Source organism: Microtus oregoni, unplaced genomic scaffold (assembly GCF_018167655.1).
Source record: "Microtus oregoni isolate MIOR12 unplaced genomic scaffold, Mior012 000018F_ref0000195, whole genome shotgun sequence".
Lineage (NCBI taxonomy): Eukaryota > Metazoa > Chordata > Mammalia > Rodentia > Cricetidae > Microtus > Microtus oregoni.
Window position 1 is genome coordinate 9,986,771 of NW_024543077.1, and position 27,792 is coordinate 10,014,562.

Here is a 27,792-nt window from a genome sequence, read left to right on the forward strand (position 1 = left end):
TGTCAGAAAAAGATGGAAGAAAGGTTTCTATTTTACTACTTCCTGATCATTTGAATCTAAAGATTTAGTAAGTCTAATCCGGTTCTATTCTGCAGGCATGAAACTTCTCACAATTTCAACCATTCTAGCACACCATGGCCTCCCAAGGAGGAGAGTGGCCAGGGACACTTGCTAACATGGAAGCCATGGAGGACACCAACTCTCAAGCACACAAAGGCCGACAGATGGGTGCCCCGTGAGCAGCGGGCACGACGTGTGTGCAGGAAAAACAGTGGACAAAGCTCTGAGCTGCTTTCCTTCAAGAGTCTCTTTTAAGGGTAATACGGTATGTTAACAGGTCCTGAGCACACTGTAGTTTAATGGGAACTTAAGAACAGAGTTGGCTCCCGCACAGTGAATACTATTCGATAGGAACATTTAATACTAAGGTAAATGACTCACTTCTATCCATATAAACATTAGTAATGGCTTTTGCATCATTGTGGACACATTTGTTATCCTGAATGAAATTTCTAACAGTGCTGCCTCATAGACATGGGTATTAATGGCACATAATAGAAGCACTATTTTACATATAAAGAAAAACTTGACAAGACCCAAATAGGAGCACGGTATGAAATTGTCAGCAACTCATCGTTGAACCAGTGTTTTGTTGGAAATGAGTAAAATAAGCAAAACGCTAGTGTGCCTTCCAGCTGATGACACTATCGATGCACTAAATTTGCAAACGCTAACACTCTGAGTGCTGTCTTTCAGGTCACCTATCACCTATCAGGAAAATGATGACTTAGTATTCAACAATTTACAAAGTATCTGGGGAAAAGATCTGCTGTCTAGAAAGACACAACTACTACTTAAATACATTGACAATGGTAAAGAAAAAAATTAGTTTAAGTCTATGTCAACTTGTTATTTTTTAACAATGGCGAAAACTACCAAATGATTTATTGAAACTGATTTTTTTTTCAAAGAGGAAAAGTGATTTCTATATTACAAAGGGACACTGTGAGATGCTGATATTCCTTGGTGTTCTGTTAATTACTGAAGATTCAAACTCAACCAACAGCAACTGCACTATAATAATACCACACCAACTGGGCCTAGTTTACGTTCATAATATGTCATATGCCACCTTTAAATGGGGGGCCAGGAAGAAGACTTGTCATCCACATAAATCACCAAAGCTGGTTTTTTTTTGGGGGGGGGGGGGTTGCCTGTCTCTAAGCTATATTCAAGAAACACAATTTTAAGGTCATTTCCCTCATCTAAAAGGTAGTAACTGGCTTCCAACCCCCTCATTCCAAAAGCTCATGTTCCTCAGTGCTATAGGTGCTTATGATTTTTACTCATTCGACAATTTCTCTTCATATATTACAGGCGGGCGACAAACTGACCTTTAGTAGCCTAACCATGACAAACAGCTGTGGGTAAATCCAATATCTAATAAGATAGAACTACTCAGTCAATATGATCAATTCACTGAGAAAATCAAATTAAGATGACAGTCAACGAGAATCACTACTGAATAGATTGTCTGAGACCAATTAGTAGACAAAGAAGAAGGATCACAAGTATCAAGCAAGGAAGTTCATAAAAAAAAAATTCATCATGTTATTTAAACTAGTTGCCCCTCTGTATGTATGTTTGTATATATGTATGTATGCAAGCAAAATAACAAACACAAAGTAGCCACGCTACTTCCCACACCTATTGCTGTACAAGTTCTTGAACTTTAGATCTGACACAGTTTAGAATAAAATCTCAGACACTGTCATTAGCACTCACACTTGTGACCATTTTGAAATAGCATCGATGGGTTAGGGAAAGACTGTGTGCCAAAAAGGAGTTGTCTGGAGTTTATCAGTCATCAGAGACGGAGAACATCTCCATTATAAATAAAGGCATCAACTATGTTACAGAAGAACTTCAAATGACATTTCGGGATTGGCCACTTCCGTTGGCTACCACAGTGAATGGGTAGTAAGTTCTTCATTACAGGGAAGGCATCTGCAATGTTATGCAATTAACCTAGCATCCCAGGGAACAAAAACAAGCTTATCAAATAATAAGGAAAACATGAAAGCTAATGCCAGCTGGCATGTCCAAAAGTAGTTCACAGTAAATTGGGAAAGGGTCCAGCAACACTCAAACCAATCAAACGGTGAGCATGCTTCGCTTATTTCTTCAGTTATTTCACCCAGAAAGACAATTCAAAATGCATGTATTTCTTTAAAAAAAAAAAAACCAGTTCAATGCAACTTTGTTTTCAAAACAATGGTGAAGATTACTCAGTGTATGATTCAATGCTGCTTTAATATATTTTCAAATGCCTTGAAGAATGTGAGAACCTTTTTTGTATTTTTTTCTTTCTTTTCTCATACATAAAGATAACCATGAACATTCTCACTAATTTAACTGGTCCACGTCACTCAAAAAAGAATAGACTTTGGGAGTTTGGGATCAAATTCCTATAACACTGTAAAATTCCATCGCTGACCATATTTAAATGTGACTAAAACTATGGAAACAAAAGTACTGATCAACAAAAAATAAATGATCAACTTAAATGAATTGATTATATTAAAAAAAAAATGTTCTTACTGCAAAATCCTCCCTCCACTGGTGGGCAGCTTGGACCTTCTCAGCTTCCATAGCCAGGCGCTGAAAAAGAAATTGTAAATCTTAGACACACGTGACCATGACCACAGGAACAGGAAATTACAACATAATACATTATCCATGAGCTTTGATGGTATAATTAATTACGGGCATAAAAAGCAACAAAGAGTACTTACTTATGATCCATAAGTCCTAAACCAGTTAGCAATCTAACCTACTGAAGCTGATGCCACAGCAACGAACCGTCTACTCTTCTTGAATACCACTGAATTGACCTATCTCTCTTGTTTTCATCAGGGGTGGGTTCCATCAAGGACTTATATTCCAATTTTTTGTAAAAAGAAAAAAAAGTTTTAATGAAATAAAGACATTATAATGATTGGAGTATAATCCTGTTTTTAAAACACTACCAAATATTTCATTCAGTAGGAAGAGAATGATGTTGAGACATGGATGACTATATAGTAACCAAATAGGCACACTGATAAGAACATGTTTGGAATTTCCTATTTGCTAAGAGTATGCATAGATGTTTCAAACATTATTTGAAAGACTGTAAACTCAGAATGCACACATATGGAAAGACCTTCATTTTGCGGCCCTGTAGAATGATAAACTGTGGGGGAGTGTAAGGCTGCTTTATTTCCCTTGGGTACTTTTAAGTTGAAATATCGGGGCAGAAATAGCACAAAGTTAACAGCAAACACAATAAACACAAATGTATTAAATTCACTTCTTAAGAGACAAATAGCAGGTTAGAATTTAGGCGAATACAAGCCATCCATTGATTTTGTCAGTCTCCAAGAAATATTCTCTGGTGGTTGCTCTCCCAATGAGTCAAGTCTACATGAACTAATGGAAGGATTTCTTGGGCCGTTTTTGACATTAACATGTTAGTATCTGTCCTTTAAATTAAATACTATAATCTGTCTATTTTCTAAGCCATTACATAGGTATTACTAATAAATGTATAATAATATAATAAATATAGGATCAACTCAGCTCCTTTGATCTTTGATTTCCTCATATGCATCTAGAATGTAGTTGCCTGCATACGCACACATACACTAAACACACACACACACAAACACACACACTAGATATAGATTTTAATAAAGTAAAGAACATTTGTTGTGAGAGCCTAAAAATTTCTAGAAGCCTAAAGATAGCAAGGCAAATGTATAAAAATGGCACGTACTTTCAAGAGTTGAATACAAAAGTTGCTAAATTTTAGTTTCTCTGCCTGAAATGTAACATTAGGAACTCATGAAAAATATACTGTTCTTACGTCTTTATTCGTAAAGAAATAAATGAAACTTTAATCAAATTTCATAAAAGTTCCAAGTCCCGACTTTGGAGATAGTCTAGTTTAGAGCTAGCACACCCGCTAACTGCTTTTCCCGGTGACGAAAGACCTGAAGGTCATTACTTAAAGAAATCGACGTGCCTTCTAGACACTGCGAGCCTCTAATTAACTTCCATTCCAGTCAAGTGACATTTTAAAGCCAATAATCTACCACTGAATGCCATAGGGAAATTGCACTAAGAGTAATAAAATCCCTATCTAATAAAGTGTGAATGTTTTTGTCAGCCAGTCTCCAACTATACAGGTGTGTGTGTGTGTGTGTGTGTGTGTGTGTGTGTAAATATATTATATATATATATATATATATATATATGCCCTATATCCACAGCTAGTTTCCAGAGAAAGCAAATGCAATTATGGAATGGGTAGTATAGGCTATCGTGTGGCTGCTTAGGCAGGAACAGGCTTGAAGGGAGCTGGGGAGGAACCCCTCCTTCATAATAAGCAGCTTGTGTAAACAGGAACTCCAATTACAGGCCAGGAGAAAGGGAACAGAATCTTATCTCTGGCTTTGAGTGGAGACATGACATTCAGAACTAGCTAGAAGGTCCCAGGCTTGCCCAACCTTTTAATATTGTGATGCCATGTGATAATCTACAATATTTATGTGCAAGAACCACCCAATTCAGCTCCAGAAAAGAAAAATAACTTGCAAAATAAAGTTTCCTAATATTTTAAGTAACTTGATGATTTTGCAGAAGGATGGATAGACCTTATCCATTATGGTTACCTTATAATTGCTATCTACCCAAAGGCTTTCTAGTAAAGAGCCAGGACACACCATTATCACTTCCCACTACAGTCTATCCAAAGGGCCTGATAATCACTGGGACAGGAAACAGTATAAAAGAGAACTCTGAAAGGCTGAGGCAGGAGGATTGCTGCAAGAGCGCCATGACGGACTATATAGGGAGATCCTGTCTCAAAAGAAAAAAAAATCCAGAGACAATGTAAAGCCTGCCTAAGGTGTGGGCTGACATAGTGGCCTCTCTTAGCCACCTCAGCCCGAGAGTGTGCCACTATAGTAATGATGTATCGACCTACTACTCTATGCCCTGAGTACTGCGTGGGTTGTTTTTGTTTTGATGGAGACCACAAGGACTGGAGTGGAGGGGAAGCAAGCAGACATGAAGCACATGTTGAACACTAAAACGCATCTGGCCGGTACGAGCAACTGAAGGAGGAAAGCGCCACTGGCCATCAGTCTCCTTGACTCCAGCGTCTCATCGTTAGCTCTGCCTCCTTAACTTCTCCTAAATTGAGCTGAATTCCCCCAAGCCCAGAGCCGACTGACTGATAAACATCTCTGTGACATAGATTCAAACAATGTCCAGACAGTGGGGATGCAGAACAGACTTCATCCAAATGGGGTTGGTTATAATGGGAAGTCCAGGCCACTTGCTAGAGCAGCAGCGACATCTTTCTAAGCGTCAGCTTGCTCTCTTCAGCAAGGATGCTCCTTTCCTGGGGATGACCTTGTGGACACAGAAGTGAGGCAGGTAAAGGAAAACTGGACCTCTGTTTGACCAATTCTTTCTTTACTTAAACCCAAAGTGCACGTCAGTTCCTGGAAATGAAAGTGGAGCCACTGGACCCCTTTCCCTGCCTTCTCCCCAATGGAGCCATACTGAACAAATTACTCTCCCCTGTCTGCTTTCACTACCAACCATTAGCACCTCTTTAACTGGCAAGCTGGATATGGGATGCTGAACCTCCTCTGTTGGGGCTGCCTGAGTCTGTTGTTTGGCTCTAAAGTTTCCAATTCCAACACCTGTGAAGAGAAGTGAAGCTCAGTTCTGCTTATGACAAAGTCCAGACTTTTAAATGACTTCATTTTTAAAAATGCATGTGAAAATCTTGAGAGATGTATTTAAAATTCACATATCCCTATGTCCATTGGAATTTTAGATTGCATCTTTAAAATAATAGTCATAAGAACACCTTAAAGATGACTTTTACAGACTCAGTTTTAACACAGCAGACTGGCCACTGAAGCTTCAGTCTCTGAAGCTTAAACTAATGCCAGTTTTTATAATGCCCATTTATATCATTAGCCATCACGGTATATATGGTATATATGAAGACACTGTAGAATCAATTCTAAAACAATGACAGAAAGGTATGCTTTGGGGTTAAATGGAAACCAAAATAAAATACAAATTCATAAAACAAGTTTGGGCACTGTCTTTACACAAGGCATCCCTTCAAAGGCAGATGGATTGCTCCTATCAGTAAAAAGCTTTTGATATGGCATGGTCTGCAGGGACTAGAACAAAATCAAACCAGACAGACAGGAAAGAGTTTATCAGATGAGAGAAAGGCCAGCTCCCTAGGAGGTCTATTCAACCTTGACCTTCTCACTGCGCCCTGTCTGCTCCTCTAACGCTGGCATTGAATTCTGACAGATGACGTGAAAGTCAAATAGGAAAGCGGATGGTATTGAAAAGGGTCATTCTTATCATTCTCATCAACGATATTTAGATTTATCTCCTCTTACAAACACAGTATTTTCTAAACATCTAAGTTTTCTGCTTCCTAGGCTATGAATTAATTTTAGGCTCATTTTTTTACTTTTAAGTTTTGAGAACAATCAAACAATCATCCAGATTTTTAAGAGCTTTGAAAGCAAACTCGGAGGCACCACAGGGCTATTTTATTCCATCAAGACTCCAAAGCCGCCGACATTCAGATTTAAATACGAAGCACTGTCTTAGAGAGTGCACTCAAACAAATTCTAAAACCATGTTTTCAGACAATCTAGATCAGGTTTTTTTCCTCCAATAAAGGACAATGGATATAAACAACCAACTAATTCAAGCAAAATATGCATTTTCGATGACTGAGATTAATGTCCAAACAGTTAATACCCAATAAGGAATGGCAATTGCTGTACTGTACCTGTATTGACAATCTAATTATCACTGTAATGAGTTTTACTAATTTTCATTAAAAGGTTCTTAGGGGACCGAGATACACATTTGAACGAGCCAACAACACCTTTTGAAAATAGCAAATGAAGGCGAATGCACGCTTCCACATTCTAAAGAAAAGAGCACAGGCTTCTGAGGAAGGTGGAGGGGTGTGGCTTCTCTGATTGTTGCACAATTTAGTCATGAATTTTTTTTAATTTCTTTTTTTTGTTTATTTATTTATTAATTAAAGATTTCTGCCTCCTCCCCACCACTGCCTCCCATTCCCCCCCCCCCCAATCAAGTCCTTCTCCCTTGTCAGCCCAAAGAGCAATCAGGGTTCCCTGCCCTGTGGGAAGTCCAAGGACCATCCACCTCCATCTAGGTTTAGTAAGGTGAGCATCCAAACTGCCTAGGCTCCCACAAAGCCAGTGCGTGCAGTAGGATCAAAAACCCATTGCCATTGTTCTTGAGTTCTCAGTAGTCCTCATTGTCCGCTATGTTCAGCGAGTCCGGTTTTATCCCAGGCTTTTTCAGACCCAGGCCAGCTGGCCTTGGTGAGTTCCCGATAGAACATCCCATTGTCTCAGTGTGTGGGTGTACCCCTCATGAATTTAACAGTCTTCAGCATCTCAGATGCTTATGTATTTTGTATATATTTCTATTTATGTATGTGTATAGATGTGTGTGGACCTGTGTAGACATCTATAGGTCTGTTTCCATTTTAACATCACCAACACAACTCCGTCAAACAGATTATGTTAGAACTATAATCACTGAAGGCCAGTTAAACGTATAAATATAAATAAAGTGAAGCAAAGTCCTCAGCGGCACGAAATTTCTCATTTCTTCCTGCAGAAAAGCTCACATCTACAGAAACAGATTGAAGTAGAATTTTAGTAGCTATTTGAATTACAAAGCACCAATTCCTTATTTGAGTAATCAAAAGACCAATGGAAGCCTGGCATCTCTGCATGCACAATAGGGCATTGTCCTGATGCTGTAACCACCTTGGAGTCCAATAAGGCATTGTCCTACTCGGCAGCTACCTTGTACCCTAATAGGGCATTGTCCTAACGGTGAAGTCACCTTGGAGTTCAGAAGAACAGAGCACCTCAGGCCTTCGGCTGGAGAAGTGTCAGTGTTGGGGGCGGTGAACAGGTGCACCAAGAAAGGCATTTTATCCTGACAAAAGGCTTTTATCAACACTGTGGAGGTCCGAAATAGTCTCCCCTCCGTGGAATGAGGGCAAATCAATATGTGACCCATGTTCCCTGACTGGGGTAAGGGAGCAAAGCTTAGGCTATACAACAGGGATCACTCCTCCTCAGGGTAGGGATGTGGGGATTGGCTAATTTGTGGACCAAGCAAAGTGACCATAGCAGGCTCTGGCAGAAAGGTGGGGTGGATAGAGTGGGCTGCTCATAGCACCTGCTTAGGGCCTGGTTATCTGGAAGACCCGGGTTCTCCAACAGCAGAAGAGATCATCCGGTAGAAGGGGATTTACCTATTGTTTAAAATGTACTCAGAATCACAGAGAAGACGTTACAGAGTTATAAAATGTGATCCGAGTAACCAAATTCATTCCTATTAGTATATTTCACCATTTGACAAGGAAGCTGCGACAACCAGGTGAATGTGTCCATATCCTGATTGGAAGGAAAAGTATCCCAAGTAACAATCTGAGCACAGAATAATGTGTACTTCCACAAGTCCGTGTGGGGGATCTTAGGAGAAGGCTATGACCTGGAGTTTAGCCTGAACATTATACAGAGATCCTTATTCATAATAATTACAAAAATAAAATTTAAAAATTATTTTATGCGTGTGTGCTTGATTTTAGAAACAGTGAGCATATTTTTGTGTAGTTAATGTCCATAACACACAATATATAATATGTACATTCAAACACAATCTCTTCCAGTAGAAACATACATTCTATTTATGTACTATGACATATATAGCAAACACACACCTTGGGGTCACTATCTGACAGACGCTTTCTAAATGTTTACACTATTCATGTCTTATCTACGTTTTTCAGTTAAATTCCCATGTAAACCACAACTTTACCACAAATTTGGATTCCTCACTTGAAATTAAGAATGGGTTTTGGCAGAATAAGCGTGCTAAACACAGCAAACTAAATCACAGGCATTCTTACACACACACACACACACACACACACACACACACACACACACACACACGTTTGGCTGTGGGCCAGACTACAAATATCCAACCACATAGAAACCAATATTCTGAAACTTACTATAAAGAGTTCATCATTCCTGTCTCTCCTTGGGTACTTTAAGAGAGAGATAATATATTCCAGATCACCTGACATTCCCCTAGAGCCTCTCCTCTGAGCTGGGCAAAGACTGAACCTTCACAAGGCAGTGACCTGCATCTGTAGCTCACACTGTTTGGTTTTATGTGTTTGAAAAGATGTCAGTCTACTCTGATCCTTGATCCTCCCGATTGTTTTCTCCCTGTGGGCTTTACACCGGTTGAATGCCAAGGAGGAATCCCATCAGTTTCCCCCAGGGAATGGTTTCTCCCAGGAGGAAGCCATCATCCTTCCAATGGAGTTTAGATGGAACAAAGCAAGTCACTAAGGCCATGTACGTGAGATCTGCTTTGCTGCAGTTGCCTGGGGCTGCCGATGTCACATCAGACAGCCAAGCTGCAGCCAGCTTGGACACAGTTCAGTGCCCGGACCTAACTGTTCATTACATCTTCACCATCAGAATGCAGGAGGAATCTCATTTGCAAATGCAGACGATGCAATCCCTTAAGAAATCATCTTTTTATCTGCACAGACATTGTGCAAGCTGAATGATCTCAAACTGCCACTTGACCAAAGACTTCCTCGGTGGCTGTAAGGTTTGGGTTGAGAAGGCACAGCAGGATAGAGCCACCGAGGATGTCTTTGGCACATTTCTATGCTTTATTTGCACCAAGTTAAAATAAACTTTTTAGACTTTTCGATTTTGTTTAATGGCATAAAACATAAAGAAAGAATCCTTATTTTTAAATTTCCCAATTTTTTTTTTAAATCAGGAAAATCCCAAGACCTAAAAGGCATGTTGATGCAATCCAACATAAGTTTAGGAAAGTAATCTCCAATATTAAGAAATTCTCCTGGCCTCTGGAAAGCAGCAGTCTATTTGCTCAAATGTTCCAGAGAAAGAACAGACTATAAAACTCATTAGAGAGCTTCTTTGAAAATTAAAATTTGTAAGAGATGGACTAAATAGAGATAAAAAAAACATGTACAGTTTAGCTATCTGTGTAAATTCAAATATCTTAGTATATCTGTAACTACTTAAAGGGAATGCAGAAACAGTTATCAACATAATAAAATGTTAGTATTGACTGGTTTAAGCCAAACCACAAAGGCATCTGTACAGGTGAAATGTAAGGATGCATAAGAAATCATTTAATAATTTCCTATTTTTAAAATATCATGTTATACGAAACAAAGATCCCACAATAACTACAGTATTTTTCTTCTATGGTGTACCAGCTCAGAAGCCATCATGTGCAAAACGTGTAGATGAAACCTGCTGAAATCATGCTCGTCACCATAACTTCTCTATTTGCGGCCATGAGAAAAACAAAACTCTGGAACAGGGCTTCTGGATCCTGTTGTAGAGATTTCAGCCTAGATTTGTCATGTTCAGTAAGCGCTTTTGAAATTAATCACAAAGCTTCAAGTCTAATCTCAGAGATGTAATTAGCTCTGAACAATTGGCAGACTCTTAGAAAACAGAAGCCAGGGTAAAGGAGGTTTCATCTGGTGAGAAAAGCAAAAACCCCTTTTAGCAGCAGCAAGAAAGCAACGGCTACGCAACCAGCGATCGACACCCACCACCTTCCTTCCGCTCCACAGCACACAGCAAGAAAACACAACCCTGATAAACCAAACGAAGGTTCCCCATCATCTGCAGGAATCACTCACTGAACGTTTGTAAATCACCCTGGGCCCCTGACCAAAGACTCTGAAGCACTTGTGGGTCAAATCTGTCAATCAAGGTCAGTGTGGCTCATCCTTTCTTCAGCTCGAGCCTTGAAAGCGCACCTCTCGGGCAACCTGTCTAGAGAACATAGGCATTTACTAAAAGCCACTCTTCCAGAAAGGCTGAGCAGAAGACAGTTGAGCGGAAACCAACTGAAGTCCCTACCAAAACAAACAAACAAAAAAAAAAAAAACAAAAATCAAAAAGCAAGCAAGCAAACAAACAAACACAGTTTTCCTGTGTCTGTACACCTTCCATGTCTTATGCCGTGTATGGCAGAGAGCAAACTCACAGTCACTGTGTGTGTGGACGTGCAGAGATAATGACTTCAAGGCTTCATCAAGATTGATAACTAACTTCACAGAGATGCCATCAGTCACTTCGAAACTTTGAAATGGCAGGCATTACTGTGGCCTTATGGCCTCAAAACTTATCTTTCTACATGACAAGCACATTTCCCAATAACTATATCATTATTTAATTCTTTAAAATGCTACGTTAACTCAACGCCACATGAATGTTTAAAAAGCGTGGGATTTCACGGGGCTAGAGCAGATATCGACGTGAGGGCTCTTCCTCGGCGAGTCTAGTCCTCCGTCCTGCTGGTAATGGCTCTAAGCTCAACACAGTTCAGGCATAATGTCAAATTATTTATCCTAGGAGACAGCGCAGCCAGAGGAGGCAACAGCAACTCTAGCCAAGAACTAAACCTGCAGTGTTCATCCCAAAGGCCTTCTGACTTCTCCTTATAAACAGCGTGCTGACAGAGGCGTTCAGATGCTGTGAGTGGATTGCTGGCAACATCTCCTTTCCCTGTGCTGGACTGACCTACATTGTAAGTAACTTTTAAAACAATGAAAATACCTCTACAGTTTAACAGGTAGACGACCAATGAGAAGTTAACTGGATAGCATCTACCATAACTGTCTATACTGTAAAACAAAAACGAAAATCGTGGGCAAACTAAATGTTAATGAAGTCCTCAAACGTTTTAAGAAAAACCACACATTTTGTAGAGAAAACAGTCATCTTAAATATTTACTGAAATAAAGCTATGAAACACACTGGATGTGAGGTCAGAAAGAAAGAACCCTGCCCAGGGAGCCTGCAGGGCACTGACCTAGGCCTTCAGCACGTGGGGGGCAGTTGTGTAGCTGGGTCTCTTGTAAAGCTCCTAGCAATGAGATCAGGATCTGTCCCTGGCGCTTACCTGGCTTTTGGGACCCTGTTCCCTACGATGGATTACCTTGCCCAGCCTGATATAGCGTGAGGCGCTTGTCCTGTCCTACCTCACCGTGATGTCCCATGCTTCTTTCAATCCCATGGGCGGTCTGCCACTTTCTGAATGGAGACAGAAGAGGAGTCAGAGGGAGGGGATGGGGAGCAGTAAGGGGAAACAGTGGTTGGTGTGTAGAATCAATGAAAATATGTTACTTAAATAAAATTTAAAGAAATAAAAGTGAATGACGCCCCTCCACAGACAATGTGACCAGTGTACTACAAGAAGAAAATGTGTTATCTTAACTGCCGATTCTCACAGCTGTAGAAAATAAATAAAGCATAGGAACAAACTATTTGTTCTAAAGCTGTTATTCTGAAAACATATATTTTGAAAATAAAGCACATTGCCAATGAGTACGTGAGGCAAAAGTCCCTGGTTGAGAAATGCAGCCATGTCTTAGACTCTGGCTTTGACTGGAGCTGCATGAACCTTGCCTGTGAAACAATTATCTTCACTTAGAACATAGTGAAGCAATAAGGAAAATGATGCCTGCTACAGACGCGAGACACACAGAACATTATCACAGCACGTCACAACCAAGGGTACGCGGGGATTGTCACAACCAGTATATACGGGAATTGTCACAAACAGTGTACATGGGGATTGTCACAACCACCTGTCCACGGGGATTGTCACAAACAAATGTACACGGGGATTGTCACAACCAGTGTGCACAGGGATTGTCATAACCAGTATACACAAGGATTTGTGGATGTTTTAGTGAAGCTCCGGTGCTCAACAAATAACCATTGACATTTCAAACCCTGCATTATCACAAGTAGATTCTCTTCACAAATGTTTATGTGTAAATTTACAAATGTAAGTGTGAAACTGAAGATAAATGAAGAAAAAGTGGTAAACAGAGATGGTAGGTTAAAAGAGCCATCAACTTTATTTTTATATCTACGATGACAGGACCATTAAGGACTATTTATTTTGATATAATTTTTCTTTCAATACTTTATTATCCACACAGTGTTGGCCATCATATTTCTTCTGTAGTAAAGCTTCTAACACAGTCTCAATTAATAGCTATCAGCTCCAATGGCAAGACGACTTTACAATCTTTAACTGAACGTCGATTGCTTTTTGATAGGTATTTGAGATGGTCAGCAACAGCATATAAAGATAAAGACGCAGAAAGGGGCAAAATTATCAGAAAGTACACCTTCAGCTAGTCTGAACACAATTCTCAAATTGGCTTTCATCTTTAGTTCCAGTTTTGTGTGGAGCTTGGCCAGTGAGAAGGCCACCCTCACTATGTTTAATAAAAATGGTCATAAGAGGAGAAAAGGGGTTTAATTTCCAAAGGTTCCCCCAAAGAGAGACGTGTCTAAGTCGTTGAGCATGCTCCTATAGCTCGGATTGGCTTCAGGTCCCTCTCACAGTTGGTTCACATTTTAAACGAGGGTTTGTCATCACTTTGGTTCTTTCTACTTCATCCTCACACAATGGCTGCTGGCAAATCAGTGCCATTAAAGGCTACTCTGGCTGGCGAACTAATCATTCCTACCCTGTTACCTCTGCTTCTTTATACGTTAACAACATTTGCCTAAGAGCTTAGTTCCCACACGGGCTGCTAATTCAGTAGCAGGTATAGAGAAAAGAAATGACCTGAAGACAGTAGGCAGGTTTTCTGCTTGGCTCCTGTTGTTATGGAAACACCCCTCCCCCATCAATCTGGGGAGGGGGTAATTGAATCATGTCCTATGGAGGATACAGTGTGTGCTCTAAGCACAGACGATTCTTGGGGGTCAGAAGATCACAACATCAGATGTCCATCAACATCAGACTCGTCAACATGGAGTTCACCATTTTTTTTTTTTTTGGTTTAAGTATCAGAAACATTATTCACTAGTAACTGAAAAAAAAATGTCATTCTTATTTTTCTCCTTTCTGAGAATATATCTTTTCAAATGCTGAAAATTTTAGTATCTCTAGCTTTTTTTTTTAACTTGAGCAAGACTATTATTATTCCTCTTCTTCTCAACAAAAATTTAGCAGTTACAATAAAGGCTTCCAGTAAATTATGAATCCTCTTATCTATGACTATTCTATAATTTTCTGCTCACACCTCTTAAATGTGGCACTTCTCAGCAGTGAGAAATTTTGAAGCTCTTGGCTCTTAAGTTCACAATTCAAAATCCCTCCTTTATGTCTTTTAAATAAAACTGGTATGAAACAATACATCTAATGTCTTAATAATACTAATGGTTAAAACACACTCCTTTCTTCCTATGATCTAGGAAATGTCTTCCACATAGATAACCTGAGGTGTGTATCATAATAAGACTAAAATAAAAACTAGGGTTGAGAATGTCCAAGTGTTAAGCTTTTACTACGTTCTTTACATATGCTATCTTTATGCAAATTATAAAGACAGTAAAAGACAATAAATTCTCCTACAAAGAGTAGTAGACAATAGAAAGTGGCTGAGGTGTTGTGATTTGCTAGCAGCGACTCACCATACACCACTTGCCTCGACCATGAGAAAACAGTATAGCTTGTCCACAACACCACTGAAGCACAGAATAATAAACAGAAATAATTTATGCTCATTCAACACACAGCACAAAAGACCTCTCGGTGTTTATCAAACAACAAGTAAAAAGCTTGAGTCTTCTTTAGTCTTTATTCAATTTTGTCTTTATCTTCTAAAATACCACATCAAAAAAATCTCAGCTGGAATTTTCTACCTAGGGATTTTACAGACATTTGATCAACTTCAAAAGTAAAATATCATTAATAAAAACTGTCTGTATTGAACAAATATCCAATTTCTAATTTTGGTTATTTCTTAATGAATATAAATACTTCTTTAAAAGATCATTTATTTATTACGTATATAGTGTTCTGTCTGCATGCATGCCTGCATGCCAGAGGAGGGCACCAGATCTCATTACAGATGGCTGTGAGCCACCATGGGGTTGCTGGGAATTGAACTCAGGACCTCTGGAAGAACAGTCAGTGTTCTTAACCTCTAAGCCATCTCTCCAGCCCAGAATATAATACTTAAAAGGCATTGCATTGAGAATTACAAGTAACCTGGTGATGGTGTGAAGTACACAGAAGTTGTACATATAAGGCATATCCAAACACTATACCACAGAACAGAAGAATCTGCCTACTGGGCATCAGTGTTCTATGGCCAAATGCCTCAAAGAGTTCAGGACTCTGAAAAAAAAAATATTAACAATTACTTCATCAAATCTTTTTAAAGGTTTGAAATTAAAGCCAATGCTATTATGATATATGCTACAAAGAATTTAGTCTATCCATAAACATGGAAAAGGTAAACAGGTCTACGTTCATCTGACATAAGCAATAGAAATGAGAATAGTACATTCTTCCCATCTCCTGATGATAATCATGTGTTAATATCTTCAATTATTATATGACAAAAGAACAAAATGTGTTCATATATAAACAAGAGCAACGCTGAAAACTGTCAGCATTTCTAAAGAAACAGCAGAGATGCATGAACAGAATACAATTGGTTTGATCAGTTAAATCAATTAGTACATCTTTCTGATCTAGTAATTTCTACATGTAGAACTTTATTTTAGAAGCTCTGTAGGATACTGTGATATCTAAGTGTAACATCTATAGATTGTAATATGTTAGAGCTCCATTAGATGTTGTGATAGTGTTAGTTATCAATCTGATATAACAGAATCACCTGGGATATCATTATTGGAATGCACATGAGGTATTACCTTGGTGACATTAATTAATACGGGAAGACCTGTCTTAATTGTGGGTGTGACCATTTCCTGGATTGTAAAAAAATGAAGAAACTGAGTTCTGCTGTAGGAAGAACACAGTCATTTCTCTCTGCTTCCTGGTAGTAGATGTTGCATGACCAGCTGCTTCAAGCAAGCTCTTGCTATCTTGAGTTCCCTACCACAGAAGGCTGCCTTTCCCCTAGAGCTGGGATTCAATATAAATTCTTCTTCTCAGGAGTCATTTTTTTTCCAGGATATTTCATTATATAACAGGAAAAGAAACTCAAACAGCTGCTACATCAAAACAGTATTGACTGGGTTGTGTTTATCTCAGAACGTTGGGATGCTGGGAAGTCAAGAGTAAGGTACTGGCAAATTTATCCTCTAGTGTGGAGGCCACACTGGATGCCTCACAGATGACTTTCTTTTCCTTATGATCTCACATGGGAGAGAAGGAAGAGAGTCCTCCAAGAGTCTTACAGATGGAGACTATGGTGGTCTGAATGACAATGGCCCCAATAAGATCATATATCTGAACCTGAATTCTGCAGTCGTGGACTATTTGGGAAGGATTGAGAGGTGTGGCTTATCAGAGGAGTTTTGCTACTGGGGGTAGGCTTTGAGGCTTTAAAAGCCCATGCCATTCCCAGGGAGTCTCGTCCCCACACCCTCGGTTGTTTTCGTGAAATGTAACCACTCAGGAACTGCCCTGGCCCTAGTGCTATACCTGCCTGCCACCTTGTTTCCCACCTTTGTATCCATGGACTCTGCTACTCTCTGTCACCAAGAGGCTCAAATTAAACGATTTTGTTTTGTAACTTTCCTTGATCATGGCGTCTCTTCCCAGCAAGAGAAAAGTAAATAATCTAGCATTAGCCACATTAATGCAGAACTCTAGTCAAAATCCACAGCTAATACCATTACATTGGAGACTAGGCTTACACAGGTGAATTCTGAAGGCTTTATGTACTTAGTCTGTAGAATGTAATAATAGAAGAAAGTATCAAAAAGAAAACAATAAAATAGGTTAAAAGTGTGCTAAGAAAAATTTTAGATATGAGAAAATATTATGTAATATACTTTAAGCAAAATAGTTGTCATATTTAAAAGATTTCAAACATTTGAAATATTTTTCATATTGAAGATCTATTTTACTATTTTGACTCACTGTCAAATAAATAGATGTGGCAAGAGCCATAAAAAATAGATAAAATAATTGATAATAAGAAGTAGATGGGAATTTTAAACTCAACAACAGTCTTTATTTAAGGACTGTAATAAATACATGGAATAATATGATACATAAACTTTATTACAGACATATTTTAAAGGAAAATATTTAGAATGAGCTTATCATTTCAGATAATCATCTATTCTTAATTTATAATGAAAAATTCCCACTATATAGTTGTAATATAAAGGTATGGTTTACAACCATGAAAAAGTGGTGCCTTTAGGATATTTAGACTTAAGTTTTAGAAAACAAAGGCAAATTTTAAACAATCTAAGGGGTTAAATGGCACTGCTTTCCACCTCCACAGAAAATTGTGTCTCCAAGGCAATATCGCATGTTCTTGTTCTCTGCATAAAAGATGCAGCTTATCAATTAGTTCCCCCTTATCATGAATATAAACCAACTCTTAATCGTTTCATATCCGTAACTGTATTAGCTCTGAATAAATTGTTGTAGAGAAGATTCTGTTCTGTGGGCTCACAGGAAATTAATTACCGAAAGACAATACTGGCCCTCTGTTATCAATCAAACACGCAGAAAAACAAGTCCATCTAATGAGGGCTCAGCTTCGTTAACTTTCCTTAAATCTGATTTGTAATAGAACACCACAATGTCCTCAGTTCCCATAAAGTTAAATCAGATCAGCGCCGCACTGTGCGGACTTGTTTCCGGCACCCCTCCATGATCTGAGTGCAATCTCATATTCTCTCCATGCTGGAATACTGTCACATCAAATATTCCTTTATAGCGCTTTGGGCCATTTTCAACAAAACAAAGGAATTTTTGTAATACCCTTAAATCTATCACCATCTCCTTTTGGCATTATAGGGAGAAAATCGATTCGCAGAAACCTGTGTTTAGAGATTGGCAGCGCTCTCGGAGATCACCAGGTCTCATCTCTCTACAGACCTCAAACGAGGTTACATAAAGCACCTGGCTAGGCAGGTGGATGGCAAAAGGAGACAGAAAATGTTTTTCTTAGAAAACAAAGCATATAATCAAATCATGGCACATAACCCACAAGGTACATTCCAGCATATTTATAGGTCAAAATGACATTTTATGAATACATCCTAAACTGGATCAATAGTAAATAAACTCAGAAAAATGATAAAGGCTTATGTATAGCTCTAATTTTTTTTTTTAAAGTCTAAGGTATTTAGAGAGTTGCATTTCTTTCCTCACCCCAAGATACATATCATCTGCTTCTCTATAATCATCTCCTCTACGCTCATTGGAAAACAGGAGCGTAGTTCACTTTCGGTGACTGTGTACTTAACATACCGAAATATACATTTCTGTATCTGCCCAATGTAAGCATGCTCACTGGCATATTTTCTTAAACAGCATTAATTTCCCTCAAGACTGGAAAATAATTTTTCATAAGTTATTCGTTGAAAAGACTTTTGTCATAATAGCTTCCTCATAAAAGCTTTGAGAGCTTCCCAAGGCAATCTCGATTTATCAAGCCGCTTTTCAGCAAAAAGGTGTTTAATTAGGTTGTCTCACACCTACCTCTCTGAGTCTGCGAAACTAATCACCACCTTCTAACTCAAAGAACATAGCCAGTTCCTTTGAAACGTATCCCCTGCAATCCTCTGGTTTTCTTTTTACATTCAGTTTCATCTTCTAGTAGGGAAATCTTTGACTCTAACAGTGTGGCATTTTTTTTTTTGTGGAAGACTTAAAAAAAAAAAAAGCCACAACAAGAATACCATCCGCAATGTGTTGCTTCTCTTGTTAATGAGGTTCAGGTGTGTGTATGTGTGTGCACGTAAGTGTGTGTGTGCGTGTGTGCATGCGCGCGTGCAGCAATGTGTTGCTTCTCTTGTTAATGAGGTTCAGGTGTGTGTATGTGTGTGCACGTAAGTGTGTGTGTGCGTGTGCTTGCTTGTGTACACAGGTGTATGTATGTATTTTGTGTTTCAACAGCAAATAGACGGATGTTTAACAGCAAAGATTAAAAAAAAAAAAAACCTAAGGACAGTGAAAAAGATTGAAAAACAAATTACGTATTAACAAACGCTTTCCAAAGATACAGAGTACATGCTTAATCAGGTGTGTGTTCGTCTCAATTTAGACTCACACTTCATCATAGGAGTAAAAGAAATGCTTAATGTTATCTACTGTGACCACAAACACCCCACCCCTCCGATAAAACGAATCAGACAGTACAATGACGTTCTTGCAGTCATATTTCTAAGAATTTGTGTATTTCAAAAATATATTTGACTTTTCTATAGCCCTCGCCACTTTGAGGTAGAAGATAGGCAAATTTAGGTACCAACACATCCTTCCTGCCCTTAATAATTTTACAATTCCATGTTGTAAACTATATACGAAAGAATTAAACAGGATGATATCTAATGAAAATTAACCTGGGTGTGTTTTCAAAGGAATCCATATACTGCAGAGATACTTGCTTCTGCATGTGCATGGCTGTTCTATTCATAATAACCAGTAAACAGAAACAGCATAGATGTCCAACAACTGATAAATGGATAATGAGAATGAGTTACATATTCACTATGAAATTTATTTCTGTAAAGCAAAATGAGGTTGTGAGATTCACAGGGAAAGGGATGAAGTATGAGCAGTAACTGTGACTAAGCAAACCCAGACCTTGGAAACCAAATGCTGCATGCGTGGTTTCTCTCCTTTGCAGATGCTGCCTTTGGATGTTTAGATAAATGCTTCCAATGGAGTACCCATAAAAATCAGAGCACTACCAAGTTTGAGCCCCATAGATCTCAATCTCTCTCCAAATAACACATCGGCAATTGGCTTGGTTCCCCTCCAGAACTTGCTAATAAGACCTATTGCTGAAATAATACATACTTGAGTATTAGGGCATGGAGAAATCAAACACTTCCGGAAGCTGATTTTTTTAGCGCATAGAGAAATCAAAAGCTTCCTGACTTGGAAGCTTAATTTTTTTTTTTTTTTAAAGATCTCTCTATCTATCTACCTCTATGCATGCCTGCAGGCCAGAAGCGGGCACCAGATTTCATCACAAATGGTTGCGAGTCACCATGTGGTTACTGGGAATTGAACTCAAGACCTCTGGAAGAGCAGCAAGTGCTCTCAACCTCTGAGCCATTAATTTCTTCAGCTAAGGAAGCTTCATTCTTATAGACTAGCTTCCATAGTGCTGTATGCATGTTACCAGAGAAGATAAGTAACACTCAATCTTGCCCACCTGTGAAGGAAGACTGTGCTCTTTAAAAGCTATTGACCTAGCAAGACATATCTACAGGTGCAAGACTATGTTCAGATTAGATTCTAGCACATCTCCAAAGGCAGAACTAATTTTTGATACTGTTCACCACACCAAAAACAAAACAAAACAAAACAAAAAAAAACCTGTGGCTGCCTAGTCATAGGCCCTAGGGAGAAACTAGTCTTCTCACTCTGCTAAGTGGACTTGATAACACACTCGCCCAAGTTCTTGTCTTTATACACACAGAGCCGGGCATTTCTCAGGCCTCATCAGAGGAAATCTGTTTTGCATGGTAGATGCTGAATAATTCAAAGCCCCACAAACAGTCAGTGTGCAGAGAATAAGAGACTGAAGTGTTCCCTTCTAACTGAGGCTTCTATAGCACCCTTCTCCAACCCGGGCCCAGGAACATCAGGAAAGCAGGCGGGAAAAGAGAGGAGCCACATGGAGTGGATACCTGCAATGGAACAGGATTCGCATGGCATGATGGGATCAGTTGCGCGCGTGAACTCACAGAGACGGGGACTGCAAGAAAAAACTTGTACAAGGTCAGGCCAGGCAAAACCCCAGCTCTCAGAGGGGAGGGGGTCACGAAATCTCACCTCTAGCTAGGTGTACTGGCAGCTGCTGGTGGCTAGGAGAGAGGAGATTATGTTCCCCTGGAGGCTACCCAAGCTCCAGGAGTTTGTGCGCATGTGCGCATATCCTGGCAACTTTAAGTGGACTCAGTGAGTTTCAAACAGAACACAGGAAGCTGGGAGGGAAGAGTGCTAAGAGATTAGGGGGAATTAAAGAGGAGGGAATTAGGGACAAATTTGATCAAAATGTATTATACGCATGCCTAAAATTCTTAAGTAAAAAAAGGCAGCTTCAAAATATATATATATATATCGAACAATCATTGACTTCCTAAAGAAGAATAAAAGGGAGACATGACATTTAATCACTTAAAATATAAAATGAGTTCACAATCACTCCAGCAATAACATCCTCTGTGTTAAATGTATAGAAACTCCTTCAAGGCAGTGCTTAAGTTCTATAGCTAAGGAAAGACAGAGAAACAAATGTATTTAAGACAGCAAAGCCTCATACTTCAAAACAGGAAATCAGGCAAACAGAAGCAAGGAATGCCTAAATATTTTAACTGTCAAACAGTGGCCCACACAACAATAGAAAAATAGATGTTTTATATATATATATGTGTGTGTGTGTGTGTGTGTGTTATATAATATATATTGTATTATAATATATTAGCACAGTCTTCTAAGGGAGACAGGAAGTGACTTTTAGGGTGGAAGTGTGAACTGACATTAGGGTCGGTATGCCCTAAGAACAGATAATAGGATGCCTCATATAAAACAGGTGGGTGTGACCTCGGAGAGGAAAGGGGAGTTTCTGAGCTGCACCATAAGATTAAATAAGATAAAGAAAGAAAGTTGATGTTTGATCAAGGGTAACAAAGGGTTTTGAAACAAAACAGACTTAAGGATGAAGGGCTGGCGATGAAAGAAGAGACGAGACCGACAGAACACCAATATTGAAGGATCTTACTCTGCGTTAGACATGGGATCTGATAATAGCGCTAAAGGGTGTTGTATGTTCATGAAACTGCTTTTCTCCCTAGCCCCAAATGTTTTTCCTCAAGAGTCTGGATGTTTCTATTCACTCCCTGGCACTGAAGAACCACTCTGGCCTAGTGAACATGGGGCAGTTTGATCCCTTCCCAACTTGGCCTTGCTCAAGAAAACGTGGAAGGTAGCTGCCATGATTTTTATGCTTGCCCTTGCAATGGTCAGCCCATGTTGACTGCAACCATGAATGACTGGCCCAAGAGAGGAAAGTGAAGTAACTCTGCAGAGATTCCCAGTCAGCGAAGGACGGGGAATTTGAAAGGGTGGCCAAGGAAGGAGCGGACATGCTCTCTCATGCAGCACGCAGCGGCTCTGTGGAAATTCTCCTGCTGGGGATCGCCAGGGCAGCCCTCTAAAAGATCAATTCCTTCTCTAGTAGCTAGAGGCTCTCTCCATTACATGGACATTCTACAGCCCAAAGTCCTATGACCTGGATTTCAGGAGGGTAATTTACCTCCCACCAAGTGTATTCTTTTTATTAGACGGTCTCACAGCAGAGGATAAATCTAGGGCTACATCCTGGGACCGTGTAGCGGCTCCTACATGTGTAGTCTAGAAACTGTCCTAAGCGCTTGGTACTTTGCGACACACCGCCAGGAAGGATTTCCATAAAAGAGCGTGGAAAACATGGGCATAGCAAAGGCTGGGATTCCTGTAAGTGTCTCTATGGCATTAGGGAGAAATGGTGAATTTCCAGATTAAAGCAACAGCACCCATTAAGATGTATTTAATCCACTGCATAATATAGTACTTAATCCAATTCAGGCTAAACTATTTGGATAACTTCAGTACACCTCTAAGGCCTAAGTGCAATATATGAGGTAAATAGTATTAGGATATTCTATATCTCATCTCATCAAAGGTTCTCTGAGTATTATATCCTGATGTTTTATTTCTAAAGTAAGTTTATATTTTATTCAGGATTTAGAAATGTTTAAACTTACGTATGTGCTACAACTTTCTAACTTTTGAATCATAGCATAAACGGAAGACACTACAACTTCATAGGCTAAACTGAGGGGCATATGTATTTCTAATCCATGAGGCAGAGTCATGAATTAAAGATTTTCTTTCACTGTTGGTAGAAATTACTTTCCATGGTTGCTGGCATGCTAAAAAAAAAATTCTAAAGGTTAAGCCTGATCATATTTTACAAATTCTCTTAGGTGGGATGTGCCCATAGGCATAACACAGACAAGTCGAAATCATTTTTCAGAAGAATTAAGTATTCAACTAAAATTCCCTACAATTTAATATGCATGAAAATAAGATTCCTAGTAGGAACATTAAGCTGTAGTCTTTCCAAATGTCTCTTTAAAACTATACACATATATATGTGTATGTGTGCACATTGTTTGGACAAAGTAGAGAGAACAAATGTATACAGCACTATTATCCCACACCCCAAAAATATTTGTATTAAATTTTGAGTTTGTGCTGAGTTGCAGTCCAGTGAGAGAAACCCCAGATCTTGTCCTCGGTGAGCTCATGGTTCTTTGAGCATCTCGTGAATCTCTGTACTCCAAATGGGCGTAACTGCAGTACACATCTCACAGAAATGACCTCACCTGACTTCAGAATCACCCAACCAGGAGCTGAGCCTGAGGCCACACTTTAAAGAGGAGAAAACTCAGGCACAAAGGTTAAAAATCTAAGGAAGCAGTAGAAGGGCAGGGAGTGCCCAGGAGAAGAATCCCAACTGCCATCCTGACTCAGACACAAATGCTGTGCCCATGCTTCCCACATCTGAACAAGAACATGACCTGCAAACGGACATGCGGGACTCTGTAAGCCAGAGAGAGTTCTGCAAAGCTCTAGGGCAGTGACCCCAGTCCCTGAGTTCATTAGCGAGAGTGGGTTAGCTTCCAAATCCCTTTGTAAAAGGTAGGAATCAACAGGGAAGAGCCAGGCTCCACTCTCCATGTGAGACTTTTAATGAACCTGAACTGCAATCTACTGTGGTATTGTAAAGAGTCTCTTCTCTTTACATTCAAGCATGCCACAAACACATTAAAACATGCATACCTTGCTCTCTGGATAATCATCAGGGACAGCAAATCTATTACTGTGAGGAAACCTAGGAAGATCCTAATACTTTACTTCATTGATATGATCCTACAGCAGCCAAGCAGTCTGCAGCCTTCCTCTTCATTCATGATGAGCAAGTCAGGCTTTGTAGGTGTGAATTCTCTCTCTCTCTCTCTCTCTCTCTCTCTCTCCTCCCTCTCTCCCTCCCACTCTCTCTCTCTCTCTCTCTCTCTCTCTCTCTCTCTCACACACACATATACATACATACAGGTACACATAAATACATACATGCATATATATCTTGCATATAATCTGCGCATGTATTTTATTCACTATGAAAGCTTGGTTTGTAAAGAACCCACTGAATTCCCAGTCTGCAATGAAGATGGTTTCTTCACTTGTCATCACAGTTACAGCATTAAAAACAAAGGGTTTGGATTCTCTTGCCTGTCTTCACAGGAGAATGCAGACACGCTCCTACTCAGACTATTCCGTAGTCCCTGGCGCCACACTCCCTGTGTTAGCAACCTGCTCAAGCACAAGGTTTAAGACCTGGTTTGCTTTATCTTAATTATGTGTGTCCGTGTTGATATTGGCACATGCGTTCATGCTTAGAAGTGCAGTGGGGGTGGACACCAAAGGTGATGGGTCTTCTGGAGCTGGAGTTACAGGCAACTGTCAGTCACCTGACACGAGTGCTGGGAACTGAACTCAGGTCCTCAGAAGAGCGGTATAGCTCTTAACCACTGAGTCATCTCCCCAGCCACTCAACTCATTCAAACAATGATATATTATATATATACATACATATATATATATATATATATTCTTATTACTTTTACAGTTTACTTTTCTTTAATGGCCTGTAATTATCCATTTGCATTATAGGATCAAATACATAAATATTTACCACTTTGTGCATGCTTTTTTTTACATGCATGCAATATGTTACAATGGCCCATGATAATGGCAAAAAATACACAATTTAGAAAAATAATAAAAAGAAAATGTCTTGTTAGGCTATATTTTGATAATAAACAGTAAGTATTAAAGTAATTTGGTTTATTCTGTCATAAATGAGTATGAGTTTGGGGACTATGGAACATAGATATTTTTTAAGTAATTCACCTTTAATACTCATTAAAGTATTGAGTTTCTCTTTGGGAGAACTTTACAACAAACCTATTGGGAATCAGAACAAGGTTTTAATCACTTTTGAAACCTCTACTTTATATTATTTATTGTATATATTTTTATTGAAAATAATTTTCATACAATATATGCTGATCACAGGGAAACCTCTATTTTTAAACATTTTACACTAGTGGGCAGAAATTTGGAAATGATTTTTCACTTTTTTTTTAACCCCAAACATATTCATACTAAGTTTTCCTTTTTGGTAATTTCTTATAAATTTACACATTTCGCTGTCTTATGGTACAAAATCCAATCTTTAGATAAACAGATACATAGCCTTGCCAAAAAGTAATGCAATTACACACACACACACACACACACACACACACAGAGAGAGAGAGAGAGAGAGAGAGAGAGAGAGAGAGAGAGAGAAAGAGAGAAATGGATTCAACAAATGGCACTGGCAAACTGTATTTTTACCAGGAGAAGAATAAAATTAGATTCATGTCTTTCACCTTGTGCAAAAATCAATTCAAAATGAATTAAAACCCTCAATTTAAAACCTGAAATGCTGTCACTTCTAAAAGAAAACATAGGGAGTACCCTTTAAGACACTGAGGTAGACAATAACTTACAGAACAAAACATCATTAGCACGGGAAATGCCCCCCAATATCAACAGATGGGACTACATGAAAATAAAAAGCTTCTGTACAGCCAGAAAAGAGCAGAACCAACAGCCACAGAATGGGAGAAAATCTTTACAGGTTACACTTCCAACAAGAAGCTCATATCCAGAATTTACAATGAAACGTAGTAGCTAAATGCCAAGGAAGTAAAACCGTCAGCCAATAAATAAGCTAATAATTAAATAGACTGTTAAAAAAAATAGACACATTTGGCTAATAATTGTTTGAAGTAGTGCTCAACATCCCTAATCGTCAGGGAAAATGCAAATTAAAGATACTTTGAGAGAGCTCCTGGCCCAAGTCAGAACAGCTGTAACCAAGAGATCTGATAACAAGCATGAGAGAGTGAGGAGCCCCACTCACAGCTGCAGAGGTGCCCCTAAAACAGCCACTGTGGAAACCCACGTGGTGATGCCTCAGGTCATTCACTATGGGACCACCGTGTCACCTAGCTACTTCCTTTCTAGCCATCCCCCAGAGAAACCCATATCCCGCCACAGAAAAGTTTGCTCCTCCATGTTCACCGCTACGCTATTCACTTCAGCAAGTCACAGAACCAAGTCAGTTGCTCATAAGCGGGGGGAATGGGCAACGAGATGAAATACTATTCATCTCTAAAGAAAACTAATGCCACAATATGAGCAGTGAAATAAATGAACTTAGAATAGTAGGCAGGATCATAAATCTCAAAAATTAAAAAAAGAAATAACCCCTCTCCCTTCCTCATCTGTGGATCCTAGCCCATAGGGTATACATGCATATTTGTAGACAGATGAACATGTAGGGTCAGCAAAGATAGGTAGAAAGGAGAATCAGGAAAGCTAGGCAATGAGGAAGTTTGAAGTTGATGTAGTGAACCATGAGAGAGGACAGAAAGCTAACGGTTTTCTAGTTTTAATTCTGCCATTGGTATGTTGTGGGGTGGGGAGTGGGTGTGGGTGGGTGTTGGGGTGTGTGGGGTTGTGTGTCGTGGGTTAATGCATATGAATATAACTGATAGTGAAAGTGTAAAATTCACCATGAACCCACAGCTTGGGAACGGCTATTCTAACTAATGGGGTTGAAGATGTGGCTCAGTGGTTAGGAGCACTGGCTGCTCTTGCAGAGGACCCCTTTGATTCACAGCCCCACGCGGCACACACATCTCTCTGTAACTCCACTTCCAGGGATCCACTGTTCTTTACTGGTTTCTTAGGCAGCAGGCACACACATGGTAAACAGACATACTTAAAGGCAAAGCACACCTATGCAGAAAACAAGCAAAAGCTTAAAACAATAAATTAAATTAAAAACAAAAGGTTTGCAGTAGGTAACCCAAAGGACGGGAGGGCTGAGAGAGAAAGAAAGAGTTAAGTCATCTTAGGCCAGCTTGAGACCATGGTCAGAGGACTCAGGAGAAGTTGAGTATGCCTGAGCCTGATCTAGCAGGCTGGCATCTTAGGCAAAATTCTGTTTCTCCATCCCACAGTTTGCTCTCCAGCAATGTGTGCTTGACAGTGGTTGCTCTCAATCCTCCCAGCCCTCTGTATGAATCAAAAGTCCACAGACAATGAATATACTTTGTAAAGATTCAAATACCACTGCCAATAAAAGCATTCATCAATCAATAACCGTCTGGCATTGTACTGTTGGTGGGTAGAGAATATTTGAGGCTTTAAAGACCAGTCTATCTGATTGTTATAATGTGGTAATTATATAATATAATAATTCGGACATGGGTACACTAATTTGGAGGCTCTATGTCTTTTTAATTACCAGGGCAGGGGCAGTTCTGATCTTTGACCCTGTGCTCCAGTCTTAATGAGGCCACAGAGTCGCCTGCTGGTAGCTGCTGAGGGAGAGGAAAACATTGATGCTGAGCAGAAATTTAATAACCTACTTAAGGCTTTCCCAGAAAACTCCAGTCTTCTTCAGTGACAATATTGCAACGG

At 39.4% G+C, this 27,792-nt stretch overlaps 1 protein-coding gene across 8 annotated transcripts in view; it reads right to left on the reverse strand.

Moving 5' to 3' along the window:
* Nucleotides 1-27,792, reverse strand: part of LOC121459135 (voltage-dependent calcium channel subunit alpha-2/delta-1) — a 427,825-nt gene that overhangs the window by 204,530 nt on the left and 195,503 nt on the right. For all 8 annotated transcript variants that reach the window (XM_041668668.1, XM_041668666.1, XM_041668667.1 and 5 more), the window contains exon 4: nucleotides 2,602-2,661. In XM_041668668.1, the coding sequence (XP_041524602.1) occupies nucleotides 2,602-2,661 (60 nt within the window). The remainder of the gene's footprint in view (nucleotides 1-2,601; nucleotides 2,662-27,792) is intronic.